Below are 26280 nucleotides of genomic sequence, written 5' to 3'. Positions count from 1 at the left end.
TTATATATATTTAATGTTATGTATAAATATATAAATTTACATATAATATTGAAAAATATATATTTATAAAATCAGGTAACATAAAAGAGAAGAGATATGAATTTTTACTCTTTTATTTTAAGTAGTTACTATTACCAGTGCTCTTTATTTTTTTGTATGACATTGAAGGGATCTCTATGGTCTCTTGGTATCTCTTATAGAGGTCCTGTAATATTTCTTGAGAGGTGGACCTGCTCACAGTGAATTCTCTTGCTGCTGTCAAGATTTTCTTCCTGACTTTCATCATTTTTATTATAATGCATCTGTTTGTGAATCTTTTGTGTTTATCCTGTTTAGAATTTGTCAATCTTTTTGGATATGTAGATTTGTGTTGTTTATTGAATTTGAGGAGTTGTAGAGATTATTTCTTCAAGTAATTTTGGCATCTTTTCCCAAAGCACCCTGTTGGTGCACCTAATGATGTTATGCATTCTTATCTCTGTTAACCCATCCCCATTCTTTTTTCTCTCTGTATTTCAGATTATAATCTATATTGATCCATCTTTAAGTTTGCTAAGTCTTTCTTCTGCCTGTTTCGATATGTGGTTAAGTATGTCTAGTGTATTTTTAAAAAATTTTAGTTATTGTACTTTTCAACTTTATAATTTTCTTGTTTAATAATTTTTATGTATTTTTTCATATTTTTTATTTGATGACATTATATTTATGTCTTACTTTATTTCTTTAAACATGTTTAAAATTTTTATCAGCATTTTTCAGTTTTATTATTCATTCCTTTTTACTCCTGATTCTTCTTTATGGTCTGTTTTAGTTTTTCATTGTGAGATTTAACTCAGTAAGTGGTTGTTTTCCTTGATAGGTATTGGCAAACCAAGGTTGGGAGGTCAAATCTGGTCCTCTGCCTAATTTTTTTTAATTTTTTTGTTTTTATACTACAGAGAGTGGCAGAGATGAGTATTTATGACAGAGGCTATATGGCTTGCAAAACCTAAAATATTTACTATCTATTTCTTTACAAAAAAAGGTTTTAGTCCATGTCCTGTGGAATATTTATGTGTCCTGAGCTGTGAAATTGTCTTAAAAGGCCATTTCTACCTTTTTCCTAAGGCCTATGAGAAATTTCTTCTTGCAAAGAAGATTTTATATTGAGGTTTGATTTTAGAGCTCCTTTACTGTGGATTTCTACCCAACACATAATGTGTCCCATGGGCTTTAAGTTTTTAACAAGTGTCCTTTTGCTATCATGCACCTACTTCAGTAGACTTCAGGTTCTTTGGTTCATGATGTGTTTTAGTACTTTTTTCACACATAGGGGCTGCAGTTCATGCATGGCTTCACTTTATGAACATGTTCGGTTTAGCTCCGTTCCTTGAGGATGCCAGCAGTGACATCTCCTGGCCTTGCTGGATTTAAAGCCCATGCTTCCTGTTGCTTGTTTAAACTTTACTATTCTTGCTTTAAATTCCTGCTTCATTTTTAACACCTGATAATTCCTATTTCTTTTAAGGTAGCCTATGTTAAAAATGCTGTTGGGTAAATCTTTGCCTTGAATTTATGTGTATACATTTTTTAAAATTTATTGAGAATGTCAAGAAGATATTTTTTAAAGCTGCACATCTGTTTTAGAGGGTAAACATTTTCCCAAACTGTGTACTTTATTTGCATATTATATGCTGAATTTGTCATTATGTTTTATTTTGATATTTTTCTGTTTGTGTATCCGTAAATGAGAAGCCATCTGGGATGGTTTTAAAATTTAAACAAAATAGAATTGATGACTTCTCTTCAGTTTTATTTGTGTTCCACAGGTTGGTATTAGAACCTGTAAAGTAAAAATGTATTCTGCAAGAACTATTAGGTATTGATCCAACATTCTAGAAGGGAAGGTTGAATAGTATTGTATCAGGTTATTTATTTAGGTACAGGGGGTTGAACCTAGGAGTGCATAACCCCTGAGCCACATCCTCAGCACTTTTTAATATTTTATTAGAGACAGAGTCTCTCTTAGTTGCTTAGGACCTTATTGAGTTGCTGAGGCTGGCTTCAAACCTGAAATCCTACTCGCCTCAGCCTCCCCAGCTACTGGTATTACAGGCGTATGCAACCCTACCTCTTACTAGTGTAAGAGGTAGCATGGGTTACTCTTCTCTAGTTTTGTTTGTCTGTCACCCTACCCAAATTCCTATTGTTGTTGGCAAATTTTATTATTATTAGTGATAATCTATGAGGAAAATGTTAGATGTTGGGAGTTTAATTCATCCCCCTTATTCATAGTTAAAGTAGTTTTTTTTTTCCTGATGATTTCTTCATGTGGACAGAAATTTCATAAAGTACTTACTGTACTCCATTCCTTATTTTGGATCTTTAAGTACATGTAGTGGGCACTCAATAAATTTTGTTTTCTACTGAGTAAATTAATTAGTAATAATTTTTTTATTAGTAATAAATTTTTTATGAAGCAGTAACTTAATTTTTTAAGCATAACACTAAAAACAAAAGCTTTTAATAATATCATTGTTCTTATAAAAATTATATAAATTTCTTTTTTAAAACTGTTGATATAGAAACATCTTACTAGAATAAGGTAACCATCATTGATTTTTTCAAAGGCATATTTCTACATTCAAAAATAAAACTGACTATTCTAAAAGTAATATTTTTTGTATCATTGTTATGTAACATTTTCCTTTGATACTATATTTTCTCTTAATTATTTCATAATTCATTTTATATTATAACAAGGGAAAATGTTTATGAGGGTGACAATGATGTTGATTGGGCAGATAGTTTCCAAACTAAGTTAATATAGTGCCCCAAATATGTGTTAAGAATATATATATATATATATATATATATTTAATTTTTAAAAATTTTTAAATTATTTTTATTGGTTGTTCACAACATTACAAAGCTCTTGACATATCATATTTCATACATTAGATTGAAGTGGGTTATGAACTCCCAATTTTTACCCCAAATGCAGATTACAGAATCACGTCGGTTACACATCCACAATTTTACATAATGCCCTATTAGTAACTGTTGTATTCTGCTACCTTTCCTATCCCCTATTATCCCCCCTCCCCTTCCCTCACATCTTCTCTCTCTACCCCATCTACTGTAATTCATTTCTCTCCTTGTTTATTTTCCCATTCCCCTCACAACCTCTTATATGTAATTTTGTATAGCAATGAGGGTCTCCCTTCATTTCCATGCAATTTCCCTTTTCTCTCCCTTTCCCTCCCATCTCATGACTCTGTTTAATGTTAATCTTTTCTTCCTGCTCTTCCTCCCTGCTCTGTTCATAGTTGCTCTCATTATATCAAAGAAGACATTTGGTATTTGTTTTTTAGGGATTGGCTAGCTTCACTAAGCATAATCTGCTCTAGTGCCATCCATTTCCCTGCAAAGTCCATGATTTTGTCATTTTTTAATGCTGTGTAATACTCCATGGTGTATAAATGCCACATTTTTTTAATCTATTCATCTATTGAAGGGCATCTGGGTTGGTTCCACAGTCTAGCTATTGTGAATTGTGCTGCTATGAACATCGATGTGGCAGTATCCCTGTAGTATGCTCTTTTAAGGTCTTCAGGGAATAGTCCGAGAAGGGCAATAGCTGGGTCAAATGGTGGTTCCATTCCCAGCTTTCCCAGGAATCTCCATACTGCTTTCCAAATTGGCCACACCAATTTGCAGTCCCACCAGCAATGTACAAGTGTACCCTTTTCTCCACATCCTCGCCAGCACTTGTTGTTGTTTGACTTCATAGTGGCTGCCAATCTTACTGGAGTGAGATGGTATCTTAGAGTGGTTTTGATTTGCATTTCTCTGACTGCTAGAGATGTTGAGCATTTTTTCATGTACTTGTTGATTGATTGTATATCCTCCTCTGAGAAGTGTCTGTTCAGGTCCTTTGCCCATTTGTTGATTGGGTGATTTGTTATCTTATTGTCTAATTTTTTGAGTTCTTTTTATACTCTGGATATTAGGGCTCTATCTGAAGTGTGAGGAGTAAAAATTTGTTCCCATGATGTAGGCTCCCTATTTACTTCTCTTATTGTTTCTCTTGTTGAGAAAAAACTTTTTAGTTTAAGTAAGTCCCATTTGCTTACTCTTCTTATTAACTCTTGTGCTATGGGTGTCCTATTAAGGAATTTGGAGCCCGATCCCACAATATGTAGATCGGAGCCAACTTTTTCTTCTATCAGATGCAGAGTCTCTGATTTGATATCAAGCTCCTTGATCCATTGTGAGTTAACTTTTGTGCATGGCGAGAGAAAGGGATTGAGTTTCATTTTGTTGCATATGGATTTCCAGTTTTCCCAACAACATTTATTGAAGATGCTATCCTTCCTCCATTTCATGCTTTTAGCCCCTTTATCAAATATAAGATAGTTGTAACTTTGTGGATTAGTCTCTGTGTCCTCTATTCTATACCATTGGTCCACCTGCCTGTTTTGGTACCAGTACCATGCTGTTTTTGTCACTATTGCTCTGTAATATAATTTGAAATCTCATATTGCTATACCACCTGATTCACACTTCCTGCTTAGAATTGCTTTTGCTATTCTGGGTCTTTTATTTTTCCATATGAATTTCATGATTGCTTTATCTATTTCTACAAGAAATGCCGTTGGGATTTTGATTGGCATTGCATTAAACCTCTAGAGAACTTTTGGTAATATTGCCATTTTGATAATGTTAGTTCTGCCTATCCATGAACAGGGTATATTTTTCCATCTTCTAAGATCTTCTTCTACTTCTCTCTTTAGAGTTCTGTAGTTTTCATTGTATAAATCTTTCACCTCTTTTGTTAGGTTGATACCCAAGTATTTTATTTTTTTTTGAGGATATTGTGAATGGAGTGTTTTCCTCATTTCCGTTTCAGAAGTTTTGTCGCTGATATACAGAAATGCCTTTGATTTATTCGTGTTGATTTTATATCCTGCCACTTTGCTGAATTCATTTATTAGTTCTATTAGTTTCTTTGTAGACCCTTTTGGGTCTTCTTGGTATAGAATCATGTCGACCGCAAATAGTGATAACTTAAGTTCTTCTTTTCCTATTTTTATGCCTTTAATTTCTTCCGTCTGTCTAATTGCTCTGGCCAGTGTTTCGAGAACTATATTGAATAGAAGTGGTGATAGAGGGCATCCCTGTCTTGTTCCAGATTTTAGAGGGAATGCCTTCAACTTTTCTCCATTCAGAATGATGCTAGACTGAGGATTAGCATAGATAGCTTTTACAATGTCAAGGTAAGTTCCCGTTATCCCTAGTTTTTCTAATGTTTGGACATAAAGGGATGCTGTACTTTGTCGAATGCTTTTTCTGTGTCTATCGAGATGATCATGATTCTTATCTTTAAGTCTATTGATGTGGTGAATAACATTTATTTGATTTCCGTATATTGAACCATCCTTGCATCCCAGGGATGAATCCTACTTGATCATGGTGCACAATTTTTTTTGATGTGTTTTTGTATTCGATTCGCCAGAATTTTATTGAGGATTTTTGCATCTAGGTTCATTAGAGATGTTGGTCTTTAGTTTTCTTTCTTTGAGGTGTCTTTGTCTGGTTTCAGAATCAGGGTGATGTTGGCCTCATAAAATGAATTTGGAAGAGCTCCCTCTTTTTCTATTTCCTGAAATCACTTGAAAAGTATTGGTATTAATTCTTCTTTAAAGGTTTTGTAAAACTCCACTGTATACCCATCCGGTCCTGGGCTTTTCTTGGTTGGTAGTCTTTTGATTGCTTCTTCAATTTCATCCATTGATATTGGTCTGTTCAAATTGTGTGTATCCTCCTGACTCAGTCTGGGAAAATCATATGACTTAAGAAATTTATCGATGTCTTCACTGTCTTCTATTTTATTGGAATATAGGTTTTCAAAATAATTTCTAATTGTCTTCTGTATTTCAGTAGCATCTGTTGTGATATTGCCTTTTTCATCCCATATGTTAGTAATTTGAGTTCTCTCTCTTCTTTTCTTCGTTAGCATGGCTAAAGGTCTGTCGATCTTATTTATTTTTTCAAAGAACCAACATTTAGTTTTGTTAATTTTTTCAATAGTTTCTTTTGTTTCAATTTCACTGATTTCCGCTCTGATTTTAATTATTTCTTGCCTTCTGCTACATTTGCTGTTATTTTGCTCTTCCTTTTCTAGGGCTTTGAGATGAAGTGTGAGCTCATTTATTTGTTGGTTTTTTCTTTTTTTGAGGAATGACCTCCAGGCGATGAATTTCCCTCTTAAAACTGCTTTCATTGTGTCCCATAGATTCCGATATGTTGTGTCTGTATTTTCATTTATCTCTAAGAATTTTTTGATTTCCTCCTTTATGTCTTCTGTAACCCATTGATCATTCAGTAACATATTGTTCATTTTCCATGTGATGTAGGATTTTTTTTCTTCTTTTATCATTGATTTTCAGTTTCATTCCATTATGATCAGATGAAATGCATGGTATTATCTCCACCCCTTTATATTTACTGAGGGTTGCCCTATGGCATAATATATGGTCTATTTTTGAGAAGGATCCAATATGCTGCTGAGAAGAAAGTATATCCATTTGATGATGGTTGATATAGTGTATATATGTCAGTTAAGTCTAGGTTATTGATTGTGGTATTGAGTTCTATAGTTTCTTTATTCAACTTTTGTTTGGAGGATCTGTCCAATGGTGAGAGAGATGTGTTGAAGTCACCCATAATTATTGTGTTGTGGTCTATTTGATTCTTGAACTTGAGGAGAATTTGTTTTATGAATGTCGCAGCACCATTATTTGGTGCATAAATATTGATAATTGTTATGTGTTGTTGGTGAATGGTTCCTTTTAACAGTATATAATGTCCTTCCTTATCCCTTTTGATTAACTTAGTTTTGAAGTCGATTTTATTCGATATGAGGATGGCCACCCCTACTTGCTTACGAGGACCGTGTGCGTGGTATATTTTTTCCCATCCTTTCACCTTCAGCCTGTTTATGTCTTTTCCAATCAGATTTGTCTCCTGAAGGCAGCATATTGTTGGATTTGTTTTTTTAATCCATGATACCAGCCTATGTCACTTTATTGGAGAGTTTAAACCATTAACATTTAGAGTTACTATTGATATATGGTTTGTACTTCCAGCCATGTTTGATTATTTATCCTTTTTTTTTTTAAAATTTAGTTTGTTTCTCTATGATTATCTTTCCCGCCGCCCTCTGTCATTACCAAGGGACTTTCCACTGATGGTTTTGGTTATTGTTTTTCATTTGTTCCTTGTGTAGTGTATTGCTCAAGATGCTTTGCAATGCTGGTTTTCTGGCTGCAAATTCTTTTAACTTTTGTTTATCATGAAAGATTTTTATTTCGTTGTCATACCTGAAGCTTAATTTTGCTGGATACAGAATTCTTGGTTGGCATCCATTGTCTTTCAGTGTTTGAAATACATTGTTCCATGACCTTCTTGCTTTCAAAGTCTGTGATGAAAAAATCCGTTGTTAACCTTATTGGTTTACCCCTGAATGTAATCTGCCTCCTTTCTCTTGTAGCTTTTAATATTTTCTCTTTGTTCTGTATATTGGATATCTTCATAACAATGTGTCTTGGCGTTGGTCTACTGTGATTTTGTGTGCTCGGTGTCTTATATGCATCTACAATTTGTATATCTGTTTCCTTTTTAATTTCTGGAAAGTTTTCTGTAATTATTTCATTCAGCAGGTTACTCATTTTCTTGGTTTGAATCTCTGTACCTTCTTCTATCCCAATGACTCGTAAGTTTGGTTTTTTTATGTTATCCCATAACTCTTGGATGTTTTTCTCATGATTTTTAACCAGCCTTTCTGAGTTGGCTAGACTCTTTTCAAGATGATATATTTTGTCTTCATTATCTGACGTTCTGGTTTCTACTTGCTCCACTCTGTTAGTGATACTCTCAATTGAGTTTTTAATTTGGTTTATTGTTTCCTTCATTTCTAGACTTATTGTTTGATTTTTTTAATAATCTCTATCTCCTGATAAAGATGCTTAACTTCTTCTTTTATCTGTTTATGTAATTCGTTTTCAATGTGATCTTTCGCTGTTTGAATTTGCTGTCTCGTATCCTCTTTAAGGTTCCATTCCATCTGTCTAAGGTGTTCCTTGAGTTCTTTATATGACCATTTTTTCTGACTCTAGGTCCTCCTGAATATTTAGGCTGTCCTGCATTGTTTGTACTCCTTTTCTTCCTTGCTTTTTCATGCTGCTCATGTTAGTTCTTGTTCTGTTTGACTACTGAGTTACTATTTACTCCTATAAATTTATTTGATGCTTGGGAGGAAAGGTATTAGAAGGGAAGGGAAGAAGTCAATAAAGAGAATGGGAGTAAGCAGTTAGAATTCAAGGAAGGGGGAATAAGACAATTGAAAAGAAATGAAAAGACAAAAGAAGAAAAAATAGGAAATAAAAAAAGAAAATTTTTAAAAATAATAAAAATAAAAAAATTAAAATTAGAAGTAAAAAATTAAAAAAAATATTAAAAAATTTAAAAAACAAGAAAAATGAAAATGAAAAAACCCAAATAAAAAAAAGGAAAAAAACAAACAACAACAACAACAAAAAACTAATAAATGCAGTCTTAGAGTTTGATTAACTTCTCTTCCAGTAGGTGGAGCTGTGCCCACCAGGCCAAGCTTCTCCTGTCAATACGCAGGAACCAATCACTGTGCAGCAGTTCCTCCTCCCAGACTGGGCGAGTCTACAATCCTGAGTGCCTAGGGCCTCCTCTTGTGTCTAGTCACTTCCCCAGTTTTCCTCTAGCCAGGCCCCTCTCACCAGTGACGCTCACCACAATACTGGCTACACGCCAGGTCTGCTGCTCCCGGGAGCCCTGTTTTTATGAAAGACTGGGCTCACTCTCCCTGTTTGCCATTCCCTCGGACCCTAAGTTTGTAGAGCTTAGGGCTGAGAATCCTCAGTTCATTTTACTTGCCCTCTGGTAGCCACGCCCCCGGTAGCTGGTGCAAGAGACCTCAGTTGTCAGCACTGGTGGGAGCGGTAGCTGGGAGTTCCGCGCTGCGGGTTCCGCCCGCGCCACTTCTGATTCCCTCTGTCTGGCTATCGTGCTCACGGGAGAGCTGGGAGGGGCCCTTAAGGTTTCCCCGATGTGTGGAGAGGGAAGGCTAGGGGGTTACACACCTGTAGCCGCAGGATTCAATGAAGTTATCTCCTCCGCCGCAGTCTGGTGACGTCAGTTCTCTGCCATGGTGGTATCTCTTGCAAATGGCAACAGTTCGTTTCCCTTTGCCGGGTGACCAATGCAACGGGTGGGTCCTTACTGTCTCTCCCACGTCCCGTTTCAAACCTGTGGCCACTACCTATGAAGGCTCCTTTGGCATTTACCTCCGTAGGATCAGAAGGGCTGACCAGTTGTTTCAGCTGGATGGATTAGTGCTGAGTCACAGCTGTTTGTCTGCGGGAAGCAAGCGAACAGGAGCTTGAATTCAGCCGATCTGGGCTCAGTGTGTGTTCTGAGAGGCCCAGACTTTTCGCCCTGGATCCTCATCAGCTCAGCATTGCCTAGTGATCCTGAGCAAACAGAATTTAGACTGTTTACGACTCCCTATGCCCGCACAGCTGAAGAGGTCAGAGACTTGATCTCTCCGCACCCGCCGCCATGTTGGATCCCCCAAGAATATATATTTTTATGTATCAACTTTTATTCAATCTGAAATTTTTGGATTCTGTTGTTATATCAATGTTCAAACAGAGTAAGTCTCATTTATGAAGATAACAAAAAGAGCTTATAAATTCTATGCTGTTTAATTCGAATTCAAGTAGAATTTTAGTAAACACAAGCTTTAAAACTTTTCTAGCCTCAAAAAGATACCATTTGTATCTTTAATTTAAATTAATTTAAAAGTGTTTTTTTGTTCATTTTAGTACTAATTAATTTTCTTGAAGAATCTATTACTGTATAATTTTCTGTTTGTTTTATTCTTTTCAACTGTAAATGTAATTAGGATGCATTTAACATTCTTTATAAAGCTATATTATTTAGTTTGAGTTTTTGTAACTTACTAGAAAGCATTCATAAGGACTTTTAAGGAAAATGTTAAAAACATTACCTCCTTAGTTATCATTTTTATGTTGCATATTATATCCGCATTTTATAGAAGATAAGGTAAAATTTCTGCATAGAATCCATTGTTTATATTGTCTTGTTAATGTTTGTGAGGCACAGGTGTTATGCATTTAAAAAAACTTGGAAAATGACCATTTGGAGTTTGCTGGGATTCAGATTTTTAAAATAAATTCCTGTCTTTTTAGCTATTAAGCTAGCTCTCGTTATGTAGATATTTGTAATACTTTTACTATTTTTCTTTAGCTTGCCAGTGTAATGGACACAGCACTTGCATCAATAACAATGTGTGTGAACACTGTAAAAATCTCACCACAGGAAAACAGTGTCAAGACTGCATGCCGGGTTATTATGGAGATCCAACCAATGGAGGACAGTGCACAGGTACATATTTTTCATGTATTTTTACGAATGAAAAGAAAATTGAGAAAGAGTTGCCCCTTGTGGTGATTGTATGTATCACTAAAGAATAATTCTTTACTCAGTTTCAGTATTTCTGGAGGGTAATATAGATTTGTCATGGACTTTGGGATCTATAAAAATTCTGTGATAAGCTTGCTTTAAAGATAATTTTTACTTCAAAATATGAATTCATATTCATTATAGGGAATTTATCAAATGTAGATAAATAAAATTACCTGTAATCTCAGTATTCAAAAACTATCATTGCTGATGTGTTTGTTTTAATAGTAGATTATTGTCTTGACTTTTGAAATAAAAATCAATTAAAGGTTATAGGTATATGCCTCATATCAGGTAAGACTTATTTTTGGACAGGGTGATAGTATAGCATAGCATAACATTTAAGGGGAAGGGTTTGGAATCAATCCTGGACTGAAATTCAAGTCTCTCACTGTTTCAGTGTTTGACCTTGAATAATTAACCTCTCAGTGCTGCATTCCCCTCACATGTAAAAGGGATATGATGATAATTCACTAGGTTGTCATAAAGCTCAAATGAGACCATATGGAATACAGATCTTGGGAATTTTAGCACATGAAAATAACAGTGTAAATATTAGCTAAAATTGTCACTTTTTTTTTCAGTAAACCCTCATTTCTTCCATTCTCTCCTTCTGTTTCCTGTTTGCTTCTTTTGCTTTCTTTATGGCCTTTCTTTTAAATTTTATTTTAATGTGAAATTTTATTGTAATCTTTTCTGTCTAGATTGGACCTTGCCATTTAAAAAAATTTTTTTTGAACTACTCTAAGTAGAGATTGCATATAGTGTCTAGAGAAAAGACCTCAGTTGTTGGCAGTGAAAAGCAATCTTTAGGAGGGACTACAGCCTGGTCTAGACAAGTTTATAACACTATCTTTAAAAATATGGATGTCTGGACCACTCCCTAAAACTATTAAATCAGTATTTGTATTGAGGTTATAGGGTGAATCTTGGGCCTTGGTTCTTTTTCAAAGTTTCCCAAGTGACTGTTGCTTGCACTCTGGGTTGAGACACCCTAGTGGGTGATGAACTGACTTAGCTTTTGAGTTAATAAAATTGCTCAGATTTGGTGGAGGGGAGTTTTGTGACATGGAATACTCTGGCCTTTCTGAAGCACTGATATTGCATTGGCTGACATTAGCATTTTCTATGTTCTAGGCACTGTACTAATGACTTTATATTGGCTACATCATATTAGCTTTACAAGAAATTGTATGGCTAGTGTTATTTTATCCCTGTTTTACATAAGAACACAAGTGCACAAATAAGTAACATGTCTGATTCTTAGGCCTTGCTATCACCTCAATGTAGTTGCTACATTAATGGGTACAGGGAAGGTCCAGAAGCTCTTAGACAAAAGCCATAGGTTAGTGCTGTGTCCAGTGGATACACAAGGTACAGTCATTGTGGGCACGGTGGAATCCATGAGATTTAGTCATGATCTACTGCAGTCATAGTATTTTGTTATTTATGTGTATCAACTTAAAAGTCCAAGGATTTGGATATATCCTTTTTTCTGCTACTGAAATTTCTGTAGCTAAGAATTTTTACTAGAAGATAAACCATCAGATAGATGGTTTATATATAGTAATATATTATTTTCACCATTTTAATAAAAATATAATTTGAGATGTCTTAATTCACATTATAATTTATATCTATAGATTCTCATGTATTTAATAAATAGTTGTGTATGTTTTACTTTTATAAAAATGATTTCATATATACTTTCCAAGTTTTTTTTTAAAGAGAGTGAGAGACAGAGAGAGAGAGAGAGAGAGAGAGAGAGAGAGAGAGAGAGAATTTTTTTAAATATTTATTTATTTTTTTAATTCTCGGCGGACACAACATCTTTGTTTGTATGTGGTGCTGAGGATCGAACCGGGGCCACATGCATGCCAGGCGAGCGTGTTACCGCTTGAGCCACATCCCCAGCCCTCCAAGTTGTTTTAATGCCTATGTCCATTAGGGTTTTGTGCTCTACTTTACCTAATATATTTATTTTTTAAATTTATATATGACAGCGGAATGCATTACAATTCTTACTATATATATAGAGAGAGCATAATTTTTCATATCTCTGGTTGTAAATATAATATATTCACACCAATTTGTGTCTTCATACTTTTACTTTGGATAATGATGTCCATCACATTCCACTATCATTTCTAACCCCATGTCCCTTTCCTTTCCTTCTCATTCCTCTGCCCTATCTAGAGTTTGTCTATTCTTCCCATGTTCCCTCTTTCTATCCCACTAGGGTCAGCCTCCTTGTATCAAAGAAAACATTCAGCATTTATTTTTTGGGGGATTGGCTAACTTCACTTAGCATTAGCTTCTCTAACTCCATCCATTTACCTGAAAATGCCATGATTTTATTATCTTTTATCACTGAGTAATATTCCATTAGTATATATGCCACATTTTTTTAATCCATTCATCTATTGAAGGGTGTCTAGGTTGGCTCCACAGCTTATCTATTGTGAATTGTGCTGCTATAAACATTGATGTGGCTGTATCCCTGTAATAATGCTGTTTTTAAGTCCTTTGAGTATAGACTGAGGAGAGGGATACATGGGTCAAATGGTGGTTCCATTCCCAATTTTCCAAGGAATCTCCATACTGCTTTCCATATTGGCTGCATCAATTTGCAGTCCCACCAGCAGTGTGTGAGTGTACCTTTTTCTCCACATCCTCGCCAACACTTACTGTTGTTTGTATGCATAATAGCTGCCATTCTGACTAGAGTGATGATGAAATCTTAAGAGTGGTTTTGATTTGCATTTCTGTAATTGCTAGTGATGATGAACATTTTTTCATGTATTTGTTGATTGATTGTGATCCTCTTCTGAGAAGTGTCTCTTAAGGTCTTTGGCCCATTTATTGATTGGGTTATTTAACTTTTTGGTGTTTAGCTTTTTGAGTTCTTTATATACCCTAGTGATTACTGCTCTATCTGATATGTGAGGGGTAAAGATTTGTTCCCAAGATGTAGGCTCTCTATTCACCTCACAGATTGTTTCTTTTGCTGAGCAAAAACCATTTTGTTTGAGTCCACCCCATTTATTGATTCTTGATTTTAATACTTGTGCACAGGAGTCTTTAAAGGAAGTTGGGGCCTAATCCAACATGATGGAGATTAGGGCCTACTTTTTTTTCGTATTAGACACAGGGTCTCTGGTTGTATTTCTAAACCCTTGATCCATTTTGAGTTGAGTTTTGTGTATGATGAGAGATAGGGGTTTAATTTAATTTGTTGCATATGGATTTCCAGTTTTCCCAGCACCATTTGTTGAAGAGGCTGTCTTTTCTCCAACGCATATTCTTGGCACCTTTGTCTAATATAAGATGATTGTAGTTTAGAGGGTTAGTCTCCATGTCCTGTATTCTGTACCATTGGTCTACCAGTCTGTTTTGTTGCCAGTACCATGCTACTTTTGTTACTATTGCTCTGTAGTACAGTTTAAGGTCTGGTATAGAGATGCCACCTGCTTCACTCTTCCTGCTAGGGATTGCTTTAGCTATTCTGAGTCTCTTATTTTTCCAGATGAATTTCATGATTGCTTTTTTCTATTTCTATGAGGAATGTCATTAGAATTTTGATAGGAATTGCATTAAATCTGTATAGTGCTTTTGGAAGTATGGTCATTTTGATAATTTTAATTCTGCCTATCCAAGAGCAAGGTAGATCTTTCCATTTTATAAGATCTTTGATTTCTTTCTTTAGGTTTCTGTAATTTTCATTATATACATCTTTCAACTCTTTTGTTAAGTTGATTTCCAAGTATTTTATTGTTTTTGAGGCTATTGAGAATGGGTTAGTTTTCTTCATTTCTCTTTCAGATGATTTGTCACTGATATATAGAAATGCCTTTGATTTATGGGCATTGATTTTATATCCTGCTACTTTGCTGAATTCATTTACTAGTTCTAGAAGTTTTCTGGTGGAAATTTTAGGGTCTTCCAGGTATAGAATCATATCATCACCAAATAGTGCCAATTTGAGTTCTTCTTTTCCTATGTGTGTCCTTTTAATTTCTTTCGTCTGTCTAATTGCTATGGCCAATGTTTCAAGAAGTCTGTTAAATAGAAGTGGTGAAAGAGGGCATCCCTGTCTTGTTCAAGTTTTTAGAGAGAATGCCTTCAGTTTTTCTCCATTTAGACTGATGTTGCCCTGGGGCTTAACATAGATAGCTTTTATGGTGTTGAGATATGTTTCTCTTATCCCTAGTTTTTCTAGTGTCTTGAACATAAAAGGTAGCTGTATTTTGTCAAATGCTTTTTCTGCATCTATTGAGCTGATCATATGATTCTTATCTTTAAGTCTACTGATGTGGTGAATTACATTTATTAATTTCCATATGTTGAACCAACCTTGCATCCCTGGGGTGAATCCCACTTGATCATGGTGCATGATCTTTTTGATATGTTTTTGTATTCGATTTGTCAGAATTTTATTGAGAATTTTTGCATCTATGTTCATTAGAGATATTGGTCTGAAGTTTTTTTCTTTGATGTGTCTTTGCCTGGTTTTGGAACCAGAGTGATATTTGCCTCATAGAATGAGTTTGTAAGGGCTGCCTCTTTTGCTATTTCGTGAAATAAATTGGCTAACATTGGTATTAGTTCTTCTTTAAAGGTCTTGTAGAACTCGGCTGTGTATCCATCTGGTCCTAGGCTTTTCTTGATTGGTAGATTTTTGATGGCATCTGCTATCTTGTCACTTGAAATTGATGAGTTTAAATTATATATATCATTCTGATTCAATTTAGGCAAATTCTATGACTCTAGAAATGCCTTCGATATCTTCTATTTTATTGGAGTACAGGTTTTTAAAATAATTTCTAATTATCTTCTATAATTCTGTAGTGTCTGTTGTGATATTTCCTTTTTCATCACATATGTTAATGATTTGAGTTTTCTCTCTCCTTTGTTAGCTTGGCTAAGTGTCTGTCAATTTTATTTATTTATTCAAAGAATCAAGTTTTTGTTCTGTCAATTTTTTTCAATTGTTTCTTTTGTTTCAATTTCATTGATTTCAGCTCTGACTTCAATTATTTCTTGTTTACTGCTGCTTTTGGTGTTGATTTGTTCTTCTTTTTCTAGGGCTTTGAGATGTAGGGTTAAGTCATTTATTTGTTGACTTTTTCTTCTTTTAAGGATGTGATGACCTTTCCTATTAGAACTGCTTTCATAGTGTCTCAGAGATTTTGATATGTTGTATCTGTGTTCTCTTTTACCTCTAAAAACTTTTAATCTCCTCCTTGATGTCTTCTGTAACCCATTATTCATTAAGTAGCACATTATTTGGTCTCCAGGTGTTGGACTGGATTTTATTTCTTATTTTATCATTGATTTCTAATTTCATTTTATTATGATCTGATAGAATGCAGGGTAGTATCTCTACTTTTTTATATTTGTTAAGAGTTGCTTTGTGGCATAGTTTATGGTGTATTTTAGAGAAGGATCCATGTGCTGCTGAGAAGACAGTATATTCTCTCATTGAAGGTTGGAATATCCTATATATGTCAGTTAAGACTAAGTTATTGATTGTATTATTGAGTTCTAGAGTTTCTTTGTTCAGCTTTTGTTTGGAAGATCTATCTAGTGATGAAAGAGGTGTGTTAAAGTCACCCAAAATTATTGTGTTGTGGTCTATTTGATATTTGAACTTGAGAAGGAGTTTGTTTGATGAACATAACTGCTCTGTTGTTTGGGGCATATATATTGGTAATTGTTAATTCTTGTTGGTGTATGGTTCCCTTGAGCAGTATGCAGTGTCCTTTTTTATCCTTTTTGATTGACTTTAGTTTGAAGTCTACTTTATTTGATATGAGGTTGGAAACCCCTGCTTGCTTCTGCAGTTCATGTGAGTGGTATAATTTTCCCTACCCTTCACCTTCAGTCTGTGAATTTCTTTTTCTATGATATTAGTCTCTTGGAGGCAGCATATTGTTAGGTCTTTTTTTTTTTTGATCCAATCTGCTAGTCTGTGTCTTTGATTTGTGAGTTTAGGCAATTAACATTCAGGGTATTATTGAGACATGATTTGTTTTCCTACTCATTTTTGTTTACTTTTGGTATTTAACATGATTTGTTTTCTTCTCTGATCAGATTTTTTTTTAGTATAATCCCTCCCTCTATTCATTTCCCTGGCCCATTTATTGATTGGGTTATTTTTTTTTGGTGTTAATTTTTTTAATTTCTTTATATGTTCTAGAGATTAGTGCTCTTTCTGATGTGTGTGTGGTAAAAATTTGCACCCATTCTGTAGGCTCTCTATTCACTTCACTGATTGTTTCTTTTGCTGAGAAGAAGCTTTTTCATTTGAATCCATCCCATTTGTTGATTCTTGATTTTATTTATCACTTTATAAGAGTCTTATTAAGGAAGTTGAGCCCTAATCTAACATGATGAACATTTGGGCCTACTCTTTTTTTTGTTAGTTGCTGGTTCTCTGGAATAATTCCTAGGTCTTTGATCCACTTTGAGTTGAGTTTTGTGCATGATGAGAGATAGGGTATTAATTTCATTTTGCTGCTTATGGATTTCCAGATTTCCCAGCACCACTTGTTGAAGAGGCTATCTTTTCTACAATATATGTTTTGGCACCTTTGTCTAATATGAGATAACTGTTTATGTGAGTTTGTCTCTGTGTCCTCTATTCTGTACCATTGGTCTAGAAGTGTATTTTTGTGCGAATTACCATGCTGTTTTTGTTACTATTGCTCTGCAGAACTTTTGGAGCCCTTTGTTTTCCTTGGATAGAGTTGATGTAGGACAGATGAGCCTGGACACCAAGGAATTAGCAAGAAGCACTTTTATTTTAGCTGCAGTGGTCCAAAGGGGCTAATTCATAAAAATCTCTGGACCCTAAGGATGAAAATTCTTTGAACTTTATATCCAGTGGGAGAGAGTTTTCAATTTTTATGGGAGTTTACATTGAAGAAGTACTTTTTGTTTTTTTTTCTTAGACTATACAGAGGTTTTCAGAAGTTTTTACCATGAAATGCAGAAATAGTAATTTTTTCTTATCATATCAAGCTTGTGGGAAAACTTAGTTTTTACAAGAAAGAGCAACTGAGCCCTTATAGGAAATAGGAAACTTCAGATCACATTGAACTCTCTGCAGAACTTTTTGCTTATATCCTGTTGATAAGAACAATTATGGTGAGAGTCTTTGGAGAAGCTTAATTATGACTCTTCTATTGTAGGGGAGCCACTACAGAGTATCCCTTGAACTTCAGATACTCTATACCATAAGATTTTTTTTTTAAAATTTTTAGTGTTCATCTTTTTAAACTCTATTTGCTCTTTTTGTCTTCATAAAAGGGATTTCAAAAATGAGGAGAATTAGACTATCAAAAGTTTGGTACTGACATTGTCAAGTATTTAAGAGTGACTTTACTGGGATATTAAAAGATTATTTTTTTCTGCTGAATACTTTTGAAAGAACTGCCTATGGTCCTATGTCCATAAACCTGCTAGAGACAAATCATTGAACTTTTAAGTGTTCCCGTGTTCCCTGGCCCCCCTGTCCTGCCCCACCCCAACTATTCCCTTCAATAAGGTGTTTCTTCCTAATATTTATTTGCACAAAGTCTGTTTCCCCCTTCAATTCTGATAAACTTTTACTTCAAGTATTGATATTTTGACATGATTTTTAGGTGATTAGATCTGATCTGATCCAGACCATTTTCCATAATATTCCATGTATTCACAATTTTTAGGATTTTGGTCATTTGTGATAGGATGTTTTCCTAACATAAAATCTTTGATTTACAAGTGTTCACATGAAGTGTGTCTTGTTGCATTGTTTCTTTTCACTAACAATTTCACTAATATGCCTTTAATGGAATTTCGAAAACAATATTTTTAGGTCTATAAGTAGAATATTTGCCTAATTTTGGCCAGATTGAAACCAGCATTTGTTTTTAATTTTAATTTATGTGATACTTAGTTATCTTATGTGTATTCTTGACATTTTGTGTTACAAGAATTTGGCACTATTTGATTCTTTTAAAAGTGATTTAAGAAACTATAATTTAGCTTAACTGTATAAATCAGTATATACTAACCTAAAATGGTTGAATAATTTCTACTGGCTTGAAATGACAGGACTTGGGTAAAAATTAAAAGATAAATTTATAGGTTTGGCATCCTGTTCATATTCTAAAACATAAGGCATTTATTTAGTACACTATGGAAGATTGGAGGTTAACCTAAGAAACTCTAAGCATACATTTGATTTTTTTATTATTTAAAAAACAAAATGAAGCTAATTTTCCATTTGGCCACATACTTTTGCCTTTCTGAAATAATGCACAAGACTAATTGGTGATGGTAGAGAAGTTAATAATATATTAGAAATGCCTAGAGCAGGTGTAGGCAAGCATTAGCATAAATATTTTCTGTAAATCTTTCATAAGATTTAAAGTCCCCCTTAAGATATTATTTAAGAAGAAAGGCCTGTTCTTTTAAAAGTCCATTTTTATATACTATCAGACATGGGTGCAAATATTTACTTTTTTTTTAGTGTCATATATCTATATCTTTTATCTTGCTATTTCTGTACTGGCCAATCTGTTGATTTTATAATAATAGTCTATATTTTTAGGTTATAATGGAAATATATAACAATTAATTGTTTACTTAGAGGACAGTATAGACTATTTTATTAGGCACTTTTTAACATTTTCAACTTCCTGTTTCATATTTCTCTAAAGGTTTACTACTGCTCCAAGTAAAAATGGCATTCAGTTACATATTTACTTAAAAACACTTCCACCCTTTCAGGCTGAATTTCAACAATACCTGTGATCCTGTATTCCTGACCTCAATGCTCCATCTCAACACAGTTCTGGCTGTACATTGTCCATGACATCCATTCTCTGCTTGTAGCTTGCTGTCTATATTAGTTGAGGTCTCCATTATCCCTCCTCTTCTGTTGCTTATGGATATTACAGATTATTTGTCATGGTTTGGGTTCTCATTAAACATTTATTAAATTATTGCATAAATGCTTTTACTATATATAACCCCTACATTTGTAATCCTTCTTTATACTTCCTTTATAGGAAAAGGCATAATTTTTTTTTCCTAAAACCATTCAAATAATTTTATTACCATCACTTATATCTTCAATTACCTGTAGTTATCTATAAAATAAATTAAAAACTCCTCAAGTAACTTTTCTAGTTTTATATCCTACCATTTTTTTCATTTTCTACCACTCTTTATTTATTGTTATTTATTTTTTTTGTAGATCACAATTAAAACACTAACATTTTTCTTGTGTGCCAAGCTTGTATTTAAAAATCACTAATGTTTATTAATAATTTATTTATGTCAGATATAATGGTAATATCTTTGCCTAATGGTTTTATGTAATACTAGGCATCTTATAAAGTAGACAATTATTGTACCCATTTCACAGATGAATGAAATAATGATATAGGCTTATATTTCATTTGAAATGTTAAATCAGCAAGTGCTGGAAGCAGAATTCTATTCTTGAACTGTTTGATTCTAATAGTGCTCCAAATCAGTATGCTTTTACATCTTTTTTTTAATTGCACTTAAGATCGGTACTCAATTCTCACCCATTTTAAAGCAACGACTTTTCGCTGATGTATATATACTTAAGTCTATTGTTACTTTAGCTTGAACTGTTGTAACAGTTTCCAAACAGATAACCCTTTCTTTCTTTTAATTGATCTTTATTTTGCTTTTAGGACATTCACAACACCAAAGAGCTTTGCACCACCTATCTGACCACTTTTTTGTGTAAACCTAGCTCCTTTACTCCTTTAACTCTACTTTGCATCTCTCTGTCCAGTGTTGTGCCTTTGAACTGGATTACTCATTTTTAAAATCTCAGATGAGAAGAAATTTCTGCCTGAAAACTTGTCATAGCATCATACTTATTTCAGGAAATTTGTACCTCTTTCATGTTAGCCATCAGTGCTCTTACCAGCTTTTCATTTATTTTGTCTTTCTAAGCAGGCTGAGGACTTTTTGAAAAAGAAATTTATGTGTTTTTGTATTTTTTAGGTGTTATTTTTGTATCCTCATTACCTAGGTAGTACTAGTATGCTTGGTTCATAGTTAACACTTTGATATATTAACATGACTAATAAAAAATTATTTTTGTGTCATCTGTTTTACTCATTTGCATATGGCCTAAAAAATAATAATTCAGCCTAGCTAGACCTATTCAAATTTTAGCTAATATTTTCATGTAAGAGAAAAAGGTAAAAAGTATTTGTAATTATTTTATTGCTCATTTTTTCTGCTTTCCCCCCCTCCCTGACTTTTTAATAGTAGATGCAACAGAAAAGCAATATTGGTTCTAATGTGTGTGTTATATTTGCTCTGAATGAGGATTATTTAAAAATTTGGGGGGAAGGAAGATGGCGGCGAAGGGAGTGCATCATCCCAGTGCGCCGCGTCACTGAGTGGGAGAAAGACGAGGTGAAATGGCTGAAGGCTAGCTTGTTGGGAATTCCCAGTGAAATTGAGGTGCTCCAGAATCTAGTGGATTTCCATCGCGCGAGGTTCGGCTGCGGGAGCCCGGTCGAGGGCGATTTCTCCACGATTTCTCTGTACAGAGGGTCGCATTGCCTGATCGGGGGAACGCCCCGCAGCTGGAGTCTGAGGCGCGCGCAGGGAATCAGAGAGGTGCCTGAGCGGGGGTGCAGCAATGCGGATTCTGGCAGCTCCCGCCAGTGGTACAATGGCCACGCTTAGTGCTGAGTTCCGGCTTTGAGACAGAGGAGAGAAGCGGTCCAGTTCGGTTCCCGACACCAGTCGGACCACGGAGGAGGACAGCAGCCGCCATCTTGGAGAAATGATGTAATCACCCCTGTTTTCTACTGATCTCAGCGCATTCAGCTACGGAACAGGTGATTTCAGGCTGGTATTTGCCTGCGTCTCCCAGACAGATCGCTCAGGCTTGGGGCTGGAGAACCTGTCGAGAATACTCTTGGGGGCTAGTTCCTGGCAAGGCGTGTGCCGGGCTCTGAGTGGCCGGATTCTGGTCCCCGGGGCTGCCTTGGCTCAGGGTTGGGGAACCTGCGGAGACTGCGTGTGGAGGCCAGCTCCAAGTGGAGCGTGCTCTGAGCTTGGGGCGGCTGGTTTCTGACTCCCGGACCAGTTTTGGCCCGGGGCTGGGGAGCCGGCAGGGACTGCGTCTTTGAGCCTGCGCCCAGCGGAGCGTGCATGGAGTTTGGAGAGCTTGGAGCGGCCGGGCTGTGGCTCCTGGAGCTGCTTTAGCCTGGGGCTGGGGAACCCGCGGGGGGGGGGGGGGTCGCTCCTTGGAGCCAGCCCCCAGCGGAGTGTGCATCGGGATCAGAGAGGCCGTGTTCTGGCTCCCGAAGCTGCTTTGGCCTAGGGCTGGGGAACCTGCGGTGACTACTTCTCGGTCAGGGTCCTGCTGGGTGCTGTGGGGACCGGGGGGGACAGAGTGGAGCTGCTGCCTGCGCCCAGAGAAGGCCAAGTGACCCGCCGGCGTGGTATCACGACACCACAACTGCAGCTGGGGCTGAAGAGAGTAGAGGCCCATGCCCAGAATAGGACCAGCCACCCGACGGCGCAGTAGCCATGTAACTCCGTTTGGAGTAGCGGCTGTGCAGAGCCGCCTTCTGAGTCTGCAAGGTAGGCAGACCTGTGACCCACTGGCAGGACAGGCCTGTTAGCCTGCCAGCATGTGGGACACGTAGCACCGAGGGAGTCACATCACACTGGTTGGAGTGGAGGTGAAACAGGGCCGCCGCCCGTGTCCAGAGGGGGCTCAGCGACCAGTTGGAGAGGCAGTCAGGTACCCCCATTGGGAGTGGGGGCTGTGCAGAACTGCCGCCAGAGCACGCAGGGTGGGCAGACCTGCGACCCACGGGCGGAACAGGTCTAGAGGCCTGCCAGTGTGGTAGACACGTCACACCAATTGGAGTGGGGATTGAGCAGAGCCGCTGCCCACATCCGGATCAGGACCAACGACCCAAGGGCGTGGTAGTTACGTCACCACAATTGGAGTGGGGGCAGAGCAGAGCCACCATCCGTGCCCGCAGTGGGGGGCAGACCTACGACCAACCAGCGTGGTAGACAGACCACCCTAATTAGAGGAGGAGCACAGCCACTACTCACCCTGCAAGGGAGACTTCCCAACTATACAAGAGCAATATAAATAAATAGGGGGTAAATTTCAAAAACACAACAGTGTCACCAAGCAGAAAGAAACACGAGCAGTATGAAAAGACAAGGAAAGAAAGGACCACAAGCAATGCAGGTCAACTCAACTTTAGAAGAGGTAATAGCTGCAACAGATGGAATGTCAGATAAAGAGTTCAGGATATACATGCTTCAGATGATCTGGAGTCTCAAGGAAGACATGAGACAGCAAAATCAGACAATGAAAGATCACATTGACAAGGAACTACATAAACAAATCCAGGAAGTAAAAGATCAATTTCACAGGGAGATAGAGGTAATAAAAAACAAACAAACAGAAATCCTAGAAATGCAGGAAGCAATAAACCAACTTAAAAACTCAATTGAGAATACTACCAGCAGAGTAGATCACTTAGAAGATAGAACATCAGACAATGAAGACAAAGTATTTCAACTTGAAAAGAACAGACAGCTCAGCAAATCTGCTAAGAAACCATGAGCAGAACATCCAAGAATTATGGGATAATATTAAAAGACCAAACTTAAGAGTCATTGGGATACAGGAAGTCACAGAGCTCCAAACCAAAGGAATAAACAATCTATTCAGTGAAATAATACGAGAAAACTTCCCAGACTTGAAGAATGAGACAGAATCCCAAATCCTAGAAGCCTACAGGACGCCGAATGTGCAAAATCATAAGAGATCCACACCTAGACACATTATAATGAAGATGTCTAACATACAGAAAAAGGAGAGAATTTTAAAAGCTACAAGAGAAAGGAAGCAGATTACATTTAGGGGTAAACCAATCAGGATAACAGCTGATCTCTCAACACAGACTCTGAAAGCTAGAAGATCCTGGAATAACGTATTTCAAACACTGAAAGAAAATGGGTTCCAACCAAGAATCGTGTATCCGGTGAAATTAAGCTTCAGGATGGAAGATGAAATTAAAACCTTCCACGATAAACAAAAGTTAAAAGAATTCGCAGCTAGAAAACCATCTCTTCAAAAAATCCTTGGCAAAACATTATAGGAAGAGGAAATAGAAAATAACATTGAAAACCAACAGGGGGAGGTAGGACAGTAAAGGGGGCAAAGTAATCAAAGAGGAAAACAAATCAGGTTTAGTAACATTAATAAACAAATATGGCTGGAAGAACAAACCATATCTCAATAATAACCCTAAATGTTAATGGCTTAAACTCACCAATTAAGAGACACAGGCTAGTAGAATGGATCACAAAACAAGACCCAACAATATGCTGCCTACAGGAGATACATCTGATAGGAAAAGATATACATAGACTGAAGATGAAAGGTTGGGAAAAATCATACCACTCATATGGACTGCGGAAACAAGCAGGAGTGTCCATATTCATATCTAATAAAATAGATTTCAAGCCAAAGTTAATCAAAAGGGATAAAGAAGGACACTTCATACTGCTCAAGGGAACCATACACCAACAAGACATAACAATCATAAATATATATGCCCCAAATAATGGTGCAGCTGTGTTCATCAAGCAAACTCTTCTCAAGTTCAAGAGTCTAATAGACCACCATACAATAATCATGGGAGACTTCAACACACCTCTCTCACCACTGGACAGATCTTCCAAACAAAAGTTAAATAAGGAAACTATAGAACTCAATAACACAATTAACAACCTAGACTTAATTGACATATATAGACTATACCACCCAACATCAAGTAGCTACACTTTTTTCTCAGCAGGACATGGAACCTTCTCGAAAATAGATCATATATTATGTCACAGGGCAACTCTTAGACAATATAAAGGAGTAGAGATAATACCATGCATCTTATCTGATCATAATGGAATGAAACTGAAAATCAATGATAAAATAAGGAAGGAAAAATCATGCGTCACTTGGAGAATGAACAATAGGTTACTGAATGATCAATGGGTTTTAGAAGACATCAAGGAGGAAATTAAAAACTTCTTAGAGTTAAATGAAAACACAGACACAACATATCAGAATCTATGGGACACTTTGAAAGCAGTTCTAAGAGGAAAATTCATTGCTTGGAGTTCATTCCTTAAAAAAAGAAAAAAACCCACAAATAAATGATCTCATACTTCCTCTCAAAATCCTAGAAAAAGAAGAGCAAAACAACAGCAAAAGAAGTAGAAGGCAAGAAATAATTAAAATCAGAGCTGAAATTAATGAAATCGAAACAAAAGAAACAATTGAAAAAATTGACAAAACTAAAAGTTGGTTCTTTGAAAAAATAAATAAAATTGACAGACCCTTAGCCATGCTATCAAAGAGAAGAAGAGAGAGAACCCAAATTACTAGCATATGGGATGAAAAAGGCATATTGTCTTTTAGAAGTTGTGGAGTTTCTGGTCTAGTTCCTATGTCTTCTATCCAGTTGGAGTTAACTTGTGTTCAGAGTATAAATAGGGATCAAGTTTCATCCTTCTACATGTAGACATCCAGTTTTTGCAGCACCATTTTCAAAAAAGCTATATTTTCTTCAATATAGATTTTGGCACCTTTGTCAAATATCAGATTACTGCATTTATGTGGGTTTGTCTCTGTGTCTTCTATTCTATTGATCTTTATATCTCTTTTGGTGCTAATACCATATTGTTTTTGTTACTATTGCTCTGAAGTGTCATTTGAGGTCTGGTACTGTGATGCCACCTGCATTGCTCTTCTTGATCATAATTGCTTTGGGTATTCTAGTTCTTTTATGCTTCCAAATGAATTTTATAGCTGCTTTTTTCTAGTTCTGTGAAGAATGTCATTAGTGTTTTGGTGGAGATTGTATTGAATCTGTATATCACTTTTAGAGTAGTATCCTCATTTTGCCAATATTAATTCTGCCTATCCAAGAAGGTGCGAGTTGTTTCATCTTCTAATTCTTCTTTAATTTATTTTAGCATTAAAACAATGCAATGGGTACATTGGTATTTCCCACCAGACTTTTCAGGTGCAAGCAAGCAGAAGGGAAGTGGGTCAAAATGACCTTAGTTGAGTACAAGTTAGAGAATGGTTACTAATGTCTAGACAATCAATCTGTGACAGGGTACTTTGCCCAAGAAAAATGGGGACTAAAGAGAACAATTTTACATTGTATAAGAATTGCCATTTGTGTTGCCAAGTATGTTATGCTAGGTAACTATTAATGGGTACAGAGGCAGGGCTTTCCCATGGGAGAAACATTTCTTACATGATATGGAATCTCAAGGTAAATGGAGTCTGTTTGGTCATTGCCCTTATAGCCTGGCCCATAACAGTTTGTGTTGACCAACTTTGCATGTCTGGGATGAAGCACACTTAATCATAGTGCACTATCTTCTTAATGTGTTTTGCCAATGTTTTATTAAGAATAAATTTATCAAGGGTATTGGCCTGGAGTTTTCTTTCTTTGATGTGTCTTTCTGGTTGGTATTAGGGTGATACTGGCTTCATAGAATGAATTGTGCAGTGCTCTCTTCTTTTTATTTCATTGAATAATTTTGAGAAATATGGGCATTTGGTTCAGTAGAACTCAGCTGAGAATACATCTCAGTCCTGAGCTTTTCTTTACTGAAAAG

At 36.1% G+C, this 26280-nt stretch overlaps 1 protein-coding gene across 11 annotated transcripts in view; it reads left to right on the top strand.

The window, feature by feature from the left end:
• Nucleotides 1-26280, top strand: part of Atrnl1 (attractin like 1) — a 694372-nt gene that overhangs the window by 175662 nt on the left and 492430 nt on the right. For all 11 annotated transcript variants that reach the window (XR_013437181.1, XR_013437180.1, XM_078044839.1 and 8 more), the window contains exon 19: nt 10348-10485. Coding sequence is in view for 9 of the 11 variants with exons in the window: in XM_078044839.1 (XP_077900965.1) it covers nt 10348-10485 (138 nt within the window). In the remaining 2 variants the exon portion in view is untranslated. The remainder of the gene's footprint in view (nt 1-10347; nt 10486-26280) is intronic.

This window comes from Ictidomys tridecemlineatus, chromosome 1 (assembly GCF_052094955.1).
Source record: "Ictidomys tridecemlineatus isolate mIctTri1 chromosome 1, mIctTri1.hap1, whole genome shotgun sequence".
NCBI lineage: Eukaryota > Metazoa > Chordata > Mammalia > Rodentia > Sciuridae > Ictidomys > Ictidomys tridecemlineatus.
The sequence above is the reverse complement of the archived record's forward strand: the minus strand, read 5'-3'. Positions and strand labels throughout refer to the sequence as shown.